This window comes from Talpa occidentalis, unplaced genomic scaffold (assembly GCF_014898055.3).
Source record: "Talpa occidentalis isolate TD23 unplaced genomic scaffold, MPIMG_talOcc4v2.1 talOcc4.11, whole genome shotgun sequence".
Lineage (NCBI taxonomy): Eukaryota > Metazoa > Chordata > Mammalia > Eulipotyphla > Talpidae > Talpa > Talpa occidentalis.
The window spans coordinates 60,584,140-60,597,839 of record NW_023601104.1 but is presented as its reverse complement, the minus strand read 5'-3'; the positions used below and the strand labels follow the sequence as shown (position 1 = coordinate 60,597,839).

Sequence of the window (13,700 nt, the reverse complement as noted above, 5' to 3'; positions counted from 1 at the left end):
TTCTGTTTATCAAAAGAGAGACTCCTACCGTTGGCTCGTAATTATTACAGTCGGGTTTGTTATTTTGTAACATTCTTCCAGTAGAGGTCACTGCTGAGTTAAGAAAAAGTTCTGTTTTCAAGTGTACATTTTTAATTAAAAGAACATGGAGTTGTAATATCATTTGTTTCTTTGCGGGGTAAAAGAAGACTGGGAAAGAAGGTGGAGTTGTTAATATTATTTGTTTCTTTGAGGGGTGCAAAAGGAGACCGGGTCTCACCAGACGGCAACGAATGCGGTTCTTTTCCAGAACGCCTGAGGAGCCTCTTCTCCGTGCTCCGAACAACTGTGTGTGGTACCCCCGCGCCCGAAGAGGTCACCACGTCTGAGGAGGTGAACGTGCGGGCACCTGGGTGCAGCGCACTGTGGCCGGCTGTGGCCCAGAACTGCCGATCAAGCGATCCTCCTGCCTCAGCCTCCCATGTAGCCTGGGATTACAGGCGCGCGCCACTGCGCCCGGCGTGAGTCGAGCTGCACAGAATCATACTAGAGGCTGCGCCGTGGTGACGTCATCAACTGTGCCGCCCCAGGGCGTTTCCAAACCTTCAGGCGAGGTCGCGAACCAGTATAGCCACACTGCGCAGGCGTCGTCTGTCATCATTGCATTCTGGGTAAACTTGTTCCCAAAGAGTTGAAGAGCGCATGCGTGGGGGGTTCTTTCCTTTTTGTCTCGTTGCTTCCGAGAAAGTAAGATGGGTCACCAGCAGCTCTACTGGAGTCACCCGAGAAAATTCGGCCAGGGTTCTCGCTCTTGGTGAGAAACAGAATGTGTCGCAGGGCTGAGTTGCGCCGGGGCGTGAAGCTGTTCGAAATCTAATGCAGAGGGGAGCCGGCGGGCGGCGACGCGTGGGGCAGGCCGAGGCGGAGCGGTGGCTGCCGCCATTACAGGCCTCGGGTAGTCTGAGGCGGGCGGTGTGGGTGGTGGCTCCCGAATGCGAAATCCTTGACTTTCCGCAACGCCTTGTCTCCTTACAGCCGCGTCTGCTCAAACCGACACGGCCTGATCCGGAAATATGGGCTCAACATGTGCCGCCAGTGTTTCCGTCAGTACGCCAAGGACATAGGCTTCATCAAGGTACGGGCGCCGCGCCCTTGCTGCTGTGAGAGGGGCCTCCTGAGTGTGAGGGCGGGACTGCTCGTGCACCCTTCCCTACTGCTGGCTCTTGTTAGGGGCGACGCGGGTAATATAATGTAACAGGGTGGTCCCCCTCCCTGTCCTATAACAATAAGACTCGGGATGGGTGAAGACCTTGAAAAGAAAAGCCTTTCTAACCCCTTTTACCCAGCTCTGCAAGTTTTAGTTTTATTTTGGATAAACTGATCTGCTTTACAGAAACCACTAAAATAAAAGGTTAGATTTAATTTTTCCTGGCTATTTCCTAATCAAATACATGTGTTGACCACTACCCTGAAATAAGCAATATATGCTGAAACGAGCTTTAGCTTTGGGGCCAGATAACTTTAGGGTTCAGTTAGAATTCCACCAGTAATGTAACAGGGTGGTCCCCAGGAAAGGGGGAAGTTCCAGGTTCCCTGCCCCACCCAGGGAACCTGGAACTTCCCCCTTTCCTGGGGACCACCCTGTTACAATAATAGTACTGATTTTTCAAGTCATTGAAGCTCTCCTTTTGCCTGTAAAAAATGTTAGGTTTGTTGCAAAAATCTGTAAATGAAGCTTTGTAGGCCCCTAAAGTCACTTAAATGCTGGAGTTTTTTGTTTTTTTAAAACGTGAAAACGAATTCCTTATGGCACTTTGAGATAGAATTAATTGGCTCTCTGATGCATAATTATTTTGATTGAGTGGAACCTGCATGTCAGAAGATGCCCTTGTAATGTTTTATAGGGGCTAAAAGTTGTTAAGTGTTTGATCTCTGTCCAAGGAAAAATATTGTAAGCTTAGACTTTTATCTTCCACCAAATACTTAAAGTTCATGTTTGGTGTTAGGATGAGGAAAGTCAGATAACACAGTGGGACTGCAGTAGCACATCACAGGATGGATGGAAGCCCATTCCTTACTTGTGTTGTTAGGGGGAGAGGATGTCATGAGCTAATTCCGTGCAGGCTTTGCGGACTCCACCCCCACTCCAGACCAAAGCCATCAAGTGTAAGGTTAAATGAGTTATTTTATGAGTGGCCTTTACAATAGTATCTGACATGCTGAGTACCAAAATATTGTGTAATTAGTTACCTATTTAATAGCCATTCTGAGCTTTTGGTGAAGATCATCACATATAGTGATTTTTTAGATAAGATTTTTTGTGGGAAGTGACAGTATTAAAATGTATAGTCTAATTGTTGGGGTTTTAGAGCAGTTTTTAGATATTGCTAGTATGGGAGGATCAAGTTCCTGCTTTAAACCTGTTTACTAATGGGCCAGCATTTTGTGAGAATAAAGTACCTTTTACAGCACATTGAACTAATATATATTCTATCTTTGCTTTTTCAGTTGGACTAAATGATCTTCCTTGAATTGGCTGTGGAGAAATCTACCGTAAAGCAGAAACTAGTTTTTTGTACATAAAATAAAATACTTCAATTATGAGTGTTGTAATGTGAGTGGTGTAATCAATTGATTATAGAAATCTTTTTAAAATGTATTCTCAATGGATTAATTTTTTAAAATATATTTTTCTTCAGTAGTATTCATGCTGAACTCTGGTAAATGTCAGTTTTTGTTCTGTATTTCAAAAAGGAGTATACATAAATGATCTGCTATATGGTAGGATCAGCTATCATAGCCTGAGACCAGCTGTCTCATGAATCATTGGCTTATATTGAACTGGGGCAGTGGAAGTAAAACTGTTGAAAACGATTATGAGGAAAAAAGATTTTGTCACTAAAACCTGCTCTGGCCATTTGTCCATAGGTGGGGCAGTCTTTGCTTTTTGGGGCACATGACAGAAAAACAGTTGTAAGTTTCTCAAATATTTGTGTGGAAGGGAGCAGTGAATATATACAATGAAAAGTAAATTTGTAGCATTTGGGGTCCAGTGAGACATGATTACCTGTGGGTTAGACACTTTTTACTTTAAACACTTTAGAAATTTAAAAATGCAAAAATAACTGCATGTTTATTAACATGGCACATACCCTATATATATGAAATACCCTGTATGCATTTTCCTGGACTATTTTAGGAAATTGTAATAATTAAGAATCTCCAGGGCCTCCCCGGTGGCGCAACGGTTGAGCGCTGGGTTGCGAAGCTGCCCGCGGCTGGCCTCTGCAGCGCCGGTTCCATCCCTGGCTGCTGCCCGCTGCTCCCCTCAGCAGTGTGCTTCGGTTCTTTTGCCTGCTCTGCTTCCTGTTCTGGCTCTGGTGAATTCTCTCACCCTCCCGCGCTTCTGACTGCACCCAGTGCTTGTATTAAAAAAAAAAAGAATCTCCAACCTTGAATTCACTATCTCCAAGGATCCTAAGATTTACATAACCTCAATGAAATGATCAAAGACAGGGAATTTAGGGCTTCCCCTGGTGGCACAGGCGGTTGAGTGCCGCAGCATCTGCAGGGCCAATTCAATCCCGGCTGGCCAGTGAGGGTCCCACATGGCGCGGCTGGCCAGTGAGGGTCCCACATGGCGCCGCAGACCTCTCCTGGTGCACCTGCTGCTCCCCTCAGCAGTGGATTGAGAATGGGCTTACAAAGGCAGCATCACAGGGATGCCAGCAGAAGAGTGCAAAATGCCAGAAGAGAACCATGAGAAGGAGAACAAAGCCACAAGAGAAGGCCAGAGAGGCCTTCTTGCTGGAGACTGGGAGGCCTGCCAGCCTCCTGGGCCCCCTGGCACCCCTACCTGCTGTGTCTGTGGTAAAGTCAACAAAACCCTGAAAAAGTCACAGGGCTCCAGAACTCTCTTCCTTTACTCTGCCTGCTCTGGTCATAAAGATCCTGCTTCTGCCTCTTTCCGCCTCCACACATGACCATTTAGGTTGATTCCTTTGCTATTGTGAGTAATGCTGCATTAACAAAGGTGTGCATAAGTCTTTCTGTATTAGTGTGTTCATATTTGGGGAAACACCTAATTGGTATTTGTAGAGTAAGGGAAAATTATTAGGGTTTTCCACCCTCCCACCATTAGCATTAATGATAGATCCCTGCGGCCCTACATGCATGCCTGATGGTGGGCACCTGGAGTAGGGTGTGGACCTTCACAGGTGGGCACACCTGGGCTGAGAGACTAGCTTGGAAGAGTTGAAGAGTAGAGTATGATGAGTAGAAGAGCAACAGAACGAGAACAGCAAGGAATGAGAGCAGAACAAGCAGAGAGCAAAGAGCCCGTGAGAGAACGCTAGAGAGCCCAGAGAGTGTGAGGACTCTGGGGGCTGGGAGGCCTGCCGGCCCCCCTAGAAAACTTGCTCTGTGCCTCTGTAGGGTGAGGTAAAAAATCAGGCTTTTCTGCCCTCCTGCCATCACAATAGATGAGGGAGCCCTGTGATCCTGAATGCATGCCTGATGGCGGGCACCTGAAGTGGGCCAAGACTGCTGGGCCAAGACTGCTTTTAAGGGCGGTGTCATGGGGATGCCAGGAGAAGCCGAAAGAGAAGCCGAGAAAGAAGTAGCAGAAGCCGAGAGAGAAGCAGAGAACGCCGGAGAGCCCAGATAGAGTGAAGACTTGCTGGGGGCCGGGAGGCCTGCCAGCCTCCTGGCCCCCCAGCACCCCTGCCTGCCATATGTCTGGTGAACCCCAATAAAAGCCCTGCAAAAAACCATTGAGGAATCTGACTCTTCCTTTACCCGGTCTGCATGGGATCAGAAAACCTGCACTGTGTCCTGTCCTGCCACTTACAGCCTGGTAAGGAATTTCCATACTATTTTCCTCATAAGTGGTACCAATTTACAAACCCATTGACAGTGAGTGAGTGTTCCTTTTTCTCCACATCCTTATCAACACTTGTTTCCAATCGTTTTTGGATACAGGCCATTGTCACAAGACGAGGGTATGAGTTGAATTTATTAAGCAGAAGTAACAGTGAAAACCCAATGGGGAAGGGAATTTATCGAGCCTCTAAGGAATTTCAAGATAGTGGCTGGGGGCCTCCCCTGTGGCGCAGCGGTTGAGTGCTGGGTTACGAAGCTGCCCGTAGCCTCTGCAGCGCTGGTTGATTCCTGGCTGCTCCCCTGCCACTGGAGGAGGGTCCCACATGGCGCGCAGACCTCTCCTGCCGCCCACTGCTCCCCTCAGCACTGTACTTCGGTCCTTCTGCCTGCTCTGCTCCCCGCTCTGGCTCTGGTGAATTCTCTCACCCTCCTGCGCTTCTGACTATACCCAGTGCTTGTATAAATAAATAAATAAATATATTAAAAAAAAAAAAAAAGATAGTGGCTGGAACATGGTGAAAAGCAGAAAGTAAGATTGGAGATGGTTAGGTGATTTGAGGTTATCTTCTGTTTGGAGAACAAATGGATGATGTGAAATGATATTTAAATTTTACGGGGTCTTGTGAACAAAACATTTTAGTGGGGCAAGAGCAGAAATCTGAGAAATGTGTTGGAATAGTCTAGACTAGTGATGTTAGCTTGGAGTAGGGTCAAATGGAGTGGGTGAGGTAGCAAAACTGACTTCTGAAGGGGAAAGGATTTGTTGAAGGACTGGATATAGGAGATAGACTGGTAGAGGATGATGCCAATGATTTTAGCTTGATCAACTGGAAAACTAGAGTTGCTATTGCTAAAGCTAGGACTGTGAAAAAGTAGTTCTGGGAAGACTAGATCAGCTTGAGGCATATTAAGTTCATACTTATTAGACATTCATTTGGAACTTTCAAATAGGCATCAGTATAGATTGATCTAGAGTCCAGAGCATCTTATAACTGGAGATACAATTTTGGGTTTAGAGTGTGAGCAGTATTTGATATTTGGGGAAGTCATACTTAAGACTAGATGAAATAGTAAGTCCTAAAGTCTAGGCAGTAAGTAACACATTGAGAGGACTTCCTGGGTTACTCCAGAAACAGGTGGGAAGATGAGGAGTCAGCAAAGTAAATTGAGGGAGAAACAAAGTGACATTTTAGATGTCCAGCAGAAAGGGAAGTAAGCACTGTAATGTATACATTGGTAGAACTGATCTATATCCTACCAGGAGTGGAAGCTGGAATGGAAAAAGCTTAATGAATTCTGGTTAAATTATCTGCAAAATGTTCAAAACATGACTGAGTACATGGCCAGTGTGCTTCCTGGGACCTTAAAGGAAACATTTGGCGGTTGAAGACAGAGAACCTTCAGTTTCATGAGCTTCATGGTAAGTCCACCTCTCCTCTTAACCCAGAGTCCATGGAATATGTGATAAACTCCACTAGTTGGAGAAATGTCGAGGAAAGAGCCAGGTTTCAATCAGAGAAAGGAGGTGGAAAATATATTGGGAGAGGAGCTCGAGGTAGTCAAGCAGTTTCTGGTAATGGAATGGAGAGCATATTGTATATAGGGAGGGTAAGAAACGTCGTGGGCAGAATAAATGTAAATTTATGAGGTAAAGGAAAAATGACGTAAGCATTTTTCGTCATGATGTGAGATGTGTTTGACTTGGTTTCCTAATCAAGTCTCTTGAATGAACTGGGCCTTGGTCTGGTGCAATGACCTAGTGTAAAGAATTGTACATTATCTGGGGAACACTCCCTAAACCGTCCTGGTCCTGTCCTGTGTGATAGTGGTGGGTGGAATCCACTGATATCGTTAGATGGTATGGCTTCTCTGCCTCTCTGTGGGTGATTTATCCTGACCCGTGCTTTTAGTGTCTTTGGTCAGTCCAGAGGGCTGCCCCTCAGCTGCTTTCTGTAAAGCTTATATGAATTCAGATAACCTTAAAATATTAACATTACAGCACTAACAAATGATAAGGGAGGAGTAGATTTCCACTGATAACTGCTGTGACTAGAGTTACTGAGGTTTTGAAGAAAGGTTTTGGAGGAGGAGAGAGATTAATGTTACGAGAGGAGCCTTCTTTCTGCCTGCCTGTGACAGGGATTCTGGGGCTAGGAATGCAGAACCCCACTGATCTCTCTGACTACCTGTTAGGATAGGTCCATATTTAGGAACTGATTTTGTAACTTCTTACTGTGTGTAATCCAGGTTTCAGAAGGTGTGTTTATGGCCTTAGATGTGGCAGGAATGAAAGGAAACAACCATTTTGTTTAATAAAATTGTAAGAGTGTAAGTACCAGTAGCCTCATGTACATTATACAACCCAATAATAATGATGCTGATCCTGTAAACAGCTATACAACCCAATAATAATGATGCTGATCCTGTAAACAGCTCCCCTGCGTAGATGAGCTGAGCCTCCACTGCCAAACATCAAGCGGTAACCGCAGGCGCTAGAAAAATCAATAAGCTTTTACCCAGGGAACCAAAGATATGTAGGTTACTAAAACTCCTAACTGTTGCCCATAAAGAAAAATATCTCATTATATTAATGTTAAAGAAGGTTTTGTTTTATTTCCAAAAGAATAAAAAGACTACTTATATAAGGACTAGTTGACAGTGTGATATATGTTCATGGCAGCAGAGACAAATCAATAGAAACACAAAATGAGAAGAAAAGATACCTATTTCTTGGCAGTCCTGGAATATGATAGACTATGTCTGGTTTATCTTGTGTTCTCTTTTCACATGCCCACACCTTCCATTTTATGGTGACACTTGTGCATCTGTTCTTCCTTTGATGCTAATTAACTCTGATTACCACTTATGAAGATGAAGTGTGGGCATCTAGCACAGATGATGTGTTCAGTCAGTCACAAAAGGAGAGGGTTTGTGAAGTGGATTCATATTTGGAACTTTTTGGGGAGTTTTACTGGCAGGTAATTTCCTTCCATATAATCTCGTTTAAAGTTTTCTACCTGATAGGGAGTCTTCATTATCTGCTTCTTGAGTATTCCAGCCTCATTATTACCAAGGGAGCCAATCAGGACGATGACTGCTCCTACTTGGTTCCTTCATTATAGGTTTTCTAAACACGCTTATCCCATGTTAATGACTTCAATTTGCTCTTGAAAATCCTGCAACTAAGTTAAAAGCTGTCAAATGAAAAATATTTTTATTAATTTTATAGGGAAAATTATGATGTATTCCTTAATAAAACAAGATACTCAAGTAATTTTCATTTTCACCAATTAAACAGTGAAAAACCTTATAAAAATAATCAGCAATGACATAAGAGTATCTGATACCAACTGGTGTACTGAAATTTAATTCTAGTACTAACTATGGGAATTCACACAGACCCATAAGTTGAAGGGTGTAACCCACCATGAGTCTGCCCTCACAGCAGATGCCAGCCACGCTTCAGAAGTCCCAGACCACCTGCTTTCTAACTCTTTCAATGCAATGCCCTGTAGGAAAATGGGACAACTTCTATAAAGTTCCTTTAGAAAAATTGGCCTTACTGTGTATAGCCTCTGCTCTGTTATAATTGTAGAGAGTGGTAGGTTTTGAGGCCCAACCTAAGTCTACTTGCATCACGTGGATGCCTAAGCCAAGAAGAATCCTTGGGTCTGCTTGGAATCAGTAGATCATATAAAGCTCCTCTGCAAGACTGATGCTAAACTTTCCCTAGAGATGTGGGGGAGAGAGGTAGAGATGGAGAGAGGTGAAGATAGAAAAGCCAGGATGTAAAATTTAGGAGGCTCACTTCTTGACTGACTGTATGTAGGAAGAAGAAATCAGCATCCTGTCCAGCTGTGCCAACCTCCAGGCAACAATGTTCTCCAAAATCTCTCCTTGCTCAGCATTGAGGCTCCAACTTTTCTTTCATTGCTCTTTATACACATAGAAATTAGTGGCCTCATACTCTCATCTGATCACCTAAAATAATGCTTATATAGTGGTGGAAAAGGCCCACTCATATTTAAACCACTAATCGGATAGTTGTTTTCATTATAAAATGTCAGTGAAATATAGGCCATTTTAGAAAACAATAACTTCATCTATAAAGTAAACATAATGATAATATTTACATCTCTGATCTGTTGCAAGTATCAGTGGGATAATGTGCAAAAGTGTACAGTTAGGTGGTTGGATGGTTTTGGATGGTGCAGGGTCTTGAAGGCAGAGGCCTTGATGTAAGACTTCCTCATCTGAGGACCCAAGAGGAGGCTGGACAGAGCTGGAGAAAGCTTCTTACTTTTCACTTTTGTTGGTCTGTCAAATAGCTACAAGGGTTGAAATGACGGAGGAATCAGGGCTCCGAATTTTGTATTTGCCCGCTGGGCACTGCTGTTCTCCGGAGTACAGTCTCAAAATGCTGCAGAATGATAACCTTGGGTATCCTACAGTGTCACGATTTTTTCCTCAGGACCATGTGTCCTGTTTTCATTGCTGCTGTCCTCATTCCCCTGGTCCTTGCAACTTCTGGGCTTCTGCTCTGGGAGTCCTAGGCCCACTATTGAGGGAGTTAGCATTTCGTAGACTGACACCCGATAACAGATCACTAAATTTTAGGAAAGCACTTTGGGGAAAAATAGAAATGAACAAAACCAAAATGTCAAGGAATTATTGAAAACATTAATAAACGGAATAGTTAATAAGTGTATCTGTATTTTGCATTTATCATATACAGTCACGAGTTGCTTAATGATGAAGATTCGTTCTGAGAAATGCACCACTAGGCAATTGCATTGTTGTGCATATATCAACCTGTGCTTATGCCTAACTGGATGGTTATCTATATCCACCCTAAGTTTAAAGCATCCCTCTATCTCCCCAAGTGTTTCTAAAAATATTATCTGTATTTTGATGTTTTCCCTATATTGTTCCTCCAGCATTGATCTGGGAGACAATTGTCCACGTGAATTCAGTATCTTGATGTGAAATGGAACTGGAGTTCAGGTAGTTTTAAGTTGTTCTTTCTATGGTAACTGTAAAGTTGCAATGCCCTTGGGAATACTGACAATAAGCAGTGATACTTAGATGTTGGAGGAGAGTTTTGGATTGGGGAGAAGAGTTGGTCCCAAATGCAATAAAGTTTCATTTTGTATCTTTGATCAGGAAGCTCAAAAGTTCAATTCTCACCCTTTTTGCTATTGTAAAATGTTATAGTCAAATGTTTTATATAAAAGAAATGTGAATATAATAATTATGTCATTGGTTGAGGGTTTTGGTATCCATCTCTTTCTGCCAAGGACTTAAATCTTCACAAAAGCTCTGAAAGGAAATAGCTTATTTTTCCATTTTACACATGGAGAAATAGGAGAGCAGGAAAAGCAGGTTAACTGCCTAGAGGTAGAATTGGAATTTTAATTCAGGCTGACTTCAAAGTTCAAAATCTTACTTACATTGCCTTGCAGACAAAGCATAGAGAGATGTTAAAATAATTAATTTTCCCCTCAATGTTGTCTTAGTTTTAGGGAAACTGTGGGTACTGTCTGGTTGTATGAATTTCCATGTTTACGCTATGAGAGAGTATGTTTTTGGAATATCTTAAAGGAAAAGAGAAGTAAACATAGCAATTTGTGTATAATGCAGTGTCTGAAGTCCCTGAAATGCAGGGAAAAGGCATGATTCACCCAAACTGGTTTTAAGGGATTGGGGAGATCAAAAGGCTCCCTGGGGCTATCACATCACCCTTCAATCAGCCCTTATGCCAAAACTCAGGCTGGGCTCCAAGTTGCCCCTTCTCTTTTGGACTGAATCTGAGGATATTGGAGACATTGGCAATTTTCCCTCCTCTGCCTGATCTCTACTCTTTGCCCAAACTGGCTGCTAAGAAAATAAGGTCTCTCTGAGAAGAACATTTGTAAGATATGGTAATTTGTGACTCTTACAGTTTGTAGGGCAGGCAGGCAGTAGGGCAGAGTGGGCAAAGGAGAGTCCTGGAGCCCTCAGTGGCTTTTTCAGGCTTTTATTGGTCTTTCTACACCATTTATAGTGAGGCAACCAGGTGCTGGGCAGGTAGAGGGTCAGGTGGGATCAGGGGAACCAGGAGGCCTAATAGCCCCGGGGGACTCCTTATGCTGGATGGTAGCTGTGGATCCATTGTCTTTCCACTGCACTCTACCATGTGATCCTCTGCTGCACACTGCTCTCTGTGACACTGCCCTTATATGCTCAGCCTCCAGGCTCAGGTGTGCCCACTTACAGCACAGGCGATAGCTGTAGAGGCCAACGGTGCAAGGAAATTTTATGGGGACTACACCTGAACGGGTGGGGGAGGGAGCAAATATTGTTTAAAAGTGAACGATGATGGGCCTCCCTGGTGGCGCAGTGGTTGAACACTGGCCTGCAAAGCTGCCCGCAGCCTCTGTCTGCAGCGCCAGTTCCATCCCTGGCCACTGGCTAGGGTCCCACATGGCGCGCAGACCTCTCCTGGCGCCCGCTGCTCCCCTCAGCTGTGTACTTCGGTCCTTCTGCCTGCTCTGCTCCCCGCTCTGGCTCTGGTGAATTCTCTCACCCTCCCGTGCTTCTGACTGTACCCAGTGCTTGTGTAAATAAATAGATAAATCTTTTTTAAAAAAAGGAAAAAAGTGAACAATGATGTAAAAAATAAAAAAAATTAAAAAAGAATGATTATCCCCCCAAAAAATGTGGGAGAGGGAGGGAGAAGAGGAAGTTAGAATCAGAGAGATTAGAAGATGGTCTGCAGCTGGCTTTGAAGACGGAGGGGGAAAAAAAAAGCCTGAGCAGTTGTCATTTACCCTACACAGTTATAACTAATCAATTAATTCAAGAACAAGTAAGATATTATTACAGGGCAGCCCTGATACACAACGGGGTGCCTGACTGTGGGTCCTCACCCGCGCGCTTAAAAGGACTTATCAATACTCTACTGCAGGCACACACGAAAGGTTAATAAAAGGTTTATTTACAAGGAAGGGGCAAATGAGGAAATGTACAGCTCAGGGAGAAAAGTGGGAGACAAAGTTTTAAATGCATCCTACCCGATCCGCCGATCTGGAATGCCAAATGGCACCCTGAGAACTGGCCGCGAGCCAGGAGCCATGAAGCCAGGAGGCAAGCGAGAGAGCGAGCACGCCCCCCCCCCCCCCAGAGAGCGAGAACCCCCCATCCCCCTCGAGGTCCATGTGTTCGGTTTTTTATACCAACCCTGGCTGCTTAACTCCACCCTCAGGTCCCAGCCACCTTCCCTTGGTGGTAATGGGATTTGTCTTTCCCAATGTCCTGATGGCTTTGGTCTGGAGTGGGGGTGGAGTCCACAAAGCCTGCATGGAATTAGCTCAGGACATCCTTTCCCCCTAACACTATTACAACCAGTTCCAAGGGGAGTTCAAAGAGCAAAAATAGACGAAAAAAAATATACAAATGGATGCAAACTCACTTTTTCCATAGGTGGGAGGAAAATATGTCTAGGGGCAGAATCTACCTGCATGCTACAGACAAGAATCTTTGCATTGCTATCAGTGATTTACAGAGTTATGAATAGATCAAAGACAGTAAAATCCTGCAGAATCAGATAACCCAGAGGGAGTGCTGTAAACAGCACATTTCCACTGAAAACACCTTTTTTGTTCCATTTTGAACAATCTTTTTTGTTCCATTTTGTAGGGTAAAGAAAATATCAGGCTTTTCTGCCCTTCCGCCATCAGGATAGATGATGGATCCTTGTCCTGAATTCATGCCTGATGGCGGGCACCTGGAATAGGGTGTGGGCCTAGGTAGATGGGATTCAGCTGAGCTAAGACTGTGCTTTTAAGGGCGGCGTCACGGGGACACCAGCAGCAGCAGCAGCAGCAGTAGAAGCCAAAGCAGAAGCCGAGAAGCAGCAGAACGAACGCCAGAGAGCCCAGATAGAGTGAAGACTTGCTGGGGGCTGGGAGGCCTGCCAGCCTCCCAGCCAGCACCCCTGCCTGCCATATGCCTGATGAACCCCAAATAAAAAAACCTGCAAAACTACTGAGGACTCTGACTCCTCCTTACCCGGTCTGCATGGGATCAGAAAACCTGCACCGCGTCCATTCCTGCCCTTTACAATTGGCGTAAGTCGGCAAGATCCATGTAGACGGGTATTGGAGCCCTCCGAAGACCTGGAGGGACTAAGGAGAACAGGCTGCTTGCCTGTGACGATGCTGGAGGCGCCATGGCGGCACAGAAGGTGGATATGGTCCGGAGCTGTGGGACGAGACCTCGCATGGAGGAGACGCCCGAGAGGACCAGGCAACGACACTGGAAAGGACCAGCCAATGACCCCTGAGGCAGCAGGTCGTTGCTGAAGCAGGGAGAGGCCAATGGACTTGAACTGATGGACTGACTAACTTGGACTGACAATCCCGCCAGAAGGCGGAGGACCTTGGCAGGTTATGTTTTTTTTTTTTTTTGAGAATCTGGGGGTGGCCAGTGGGCCTTGATGGCCAAAAGCAGCCTGTGCATGCCCAGCAGCCAGGTGGAGGAGAAAAGCCAACTGAGAAGGCAAAAGCTGGTGCTGATGCTAAGTTGAGAAGCCCTAAGCGGCTGTTAAGCAGCCTGGGTATGCTGAAGACCTGTGAGTCTCGTAAAATCACCTGTGGGTGATGCTCTGCTCGTTCTTGAGTGAGGGTGAGGAGCTGAGGAACCGTCCTTGGGGGACGGGTGGGGAACGTGGCTTGGGGTGGAGCCCAAGCCGAATGCAGAGTTTGGATCCGCGACCCATGTGCTTGTGCAGTGGGTTGGCCTGAGTGCAGGGGTCTGTGAGTCGCATGGGTGGCTATGAAGGCCAAGTGTTGGAGCGACTG

At 45.2% G+C, this 13,700-nt stretch overlaps 1 protein-coding gene across 1 annotated transcript; it reads left to right on the top strand.

Annotated features, from left to right (window-relative positions):
- Positions 1 to 675: 675 nt before the first annotated feature.
- Positions 676 to 2,615, top strand: RPS29 (ribosomal protein S29). Its single transcript, XM_037503277.2, has 3 exons — positions 676 to 793; positions 1,015 to 1,114; positions 2,488 to 2,615. Exons 1-3 carry the CDS (start codon positions 732 to 734, stop codon positions 2,494 to 2,496), a joined length of 171 nt encoding a protein of 56 aa, XP_037359174.1. The 5' UTR covers positions 676 to 731; the 3' UTR covers positions 2,497 to 2,615.
- The last annotated feature ends 11,085 nt before the right edge of the window (positions 2,616 to 13,700 follow it).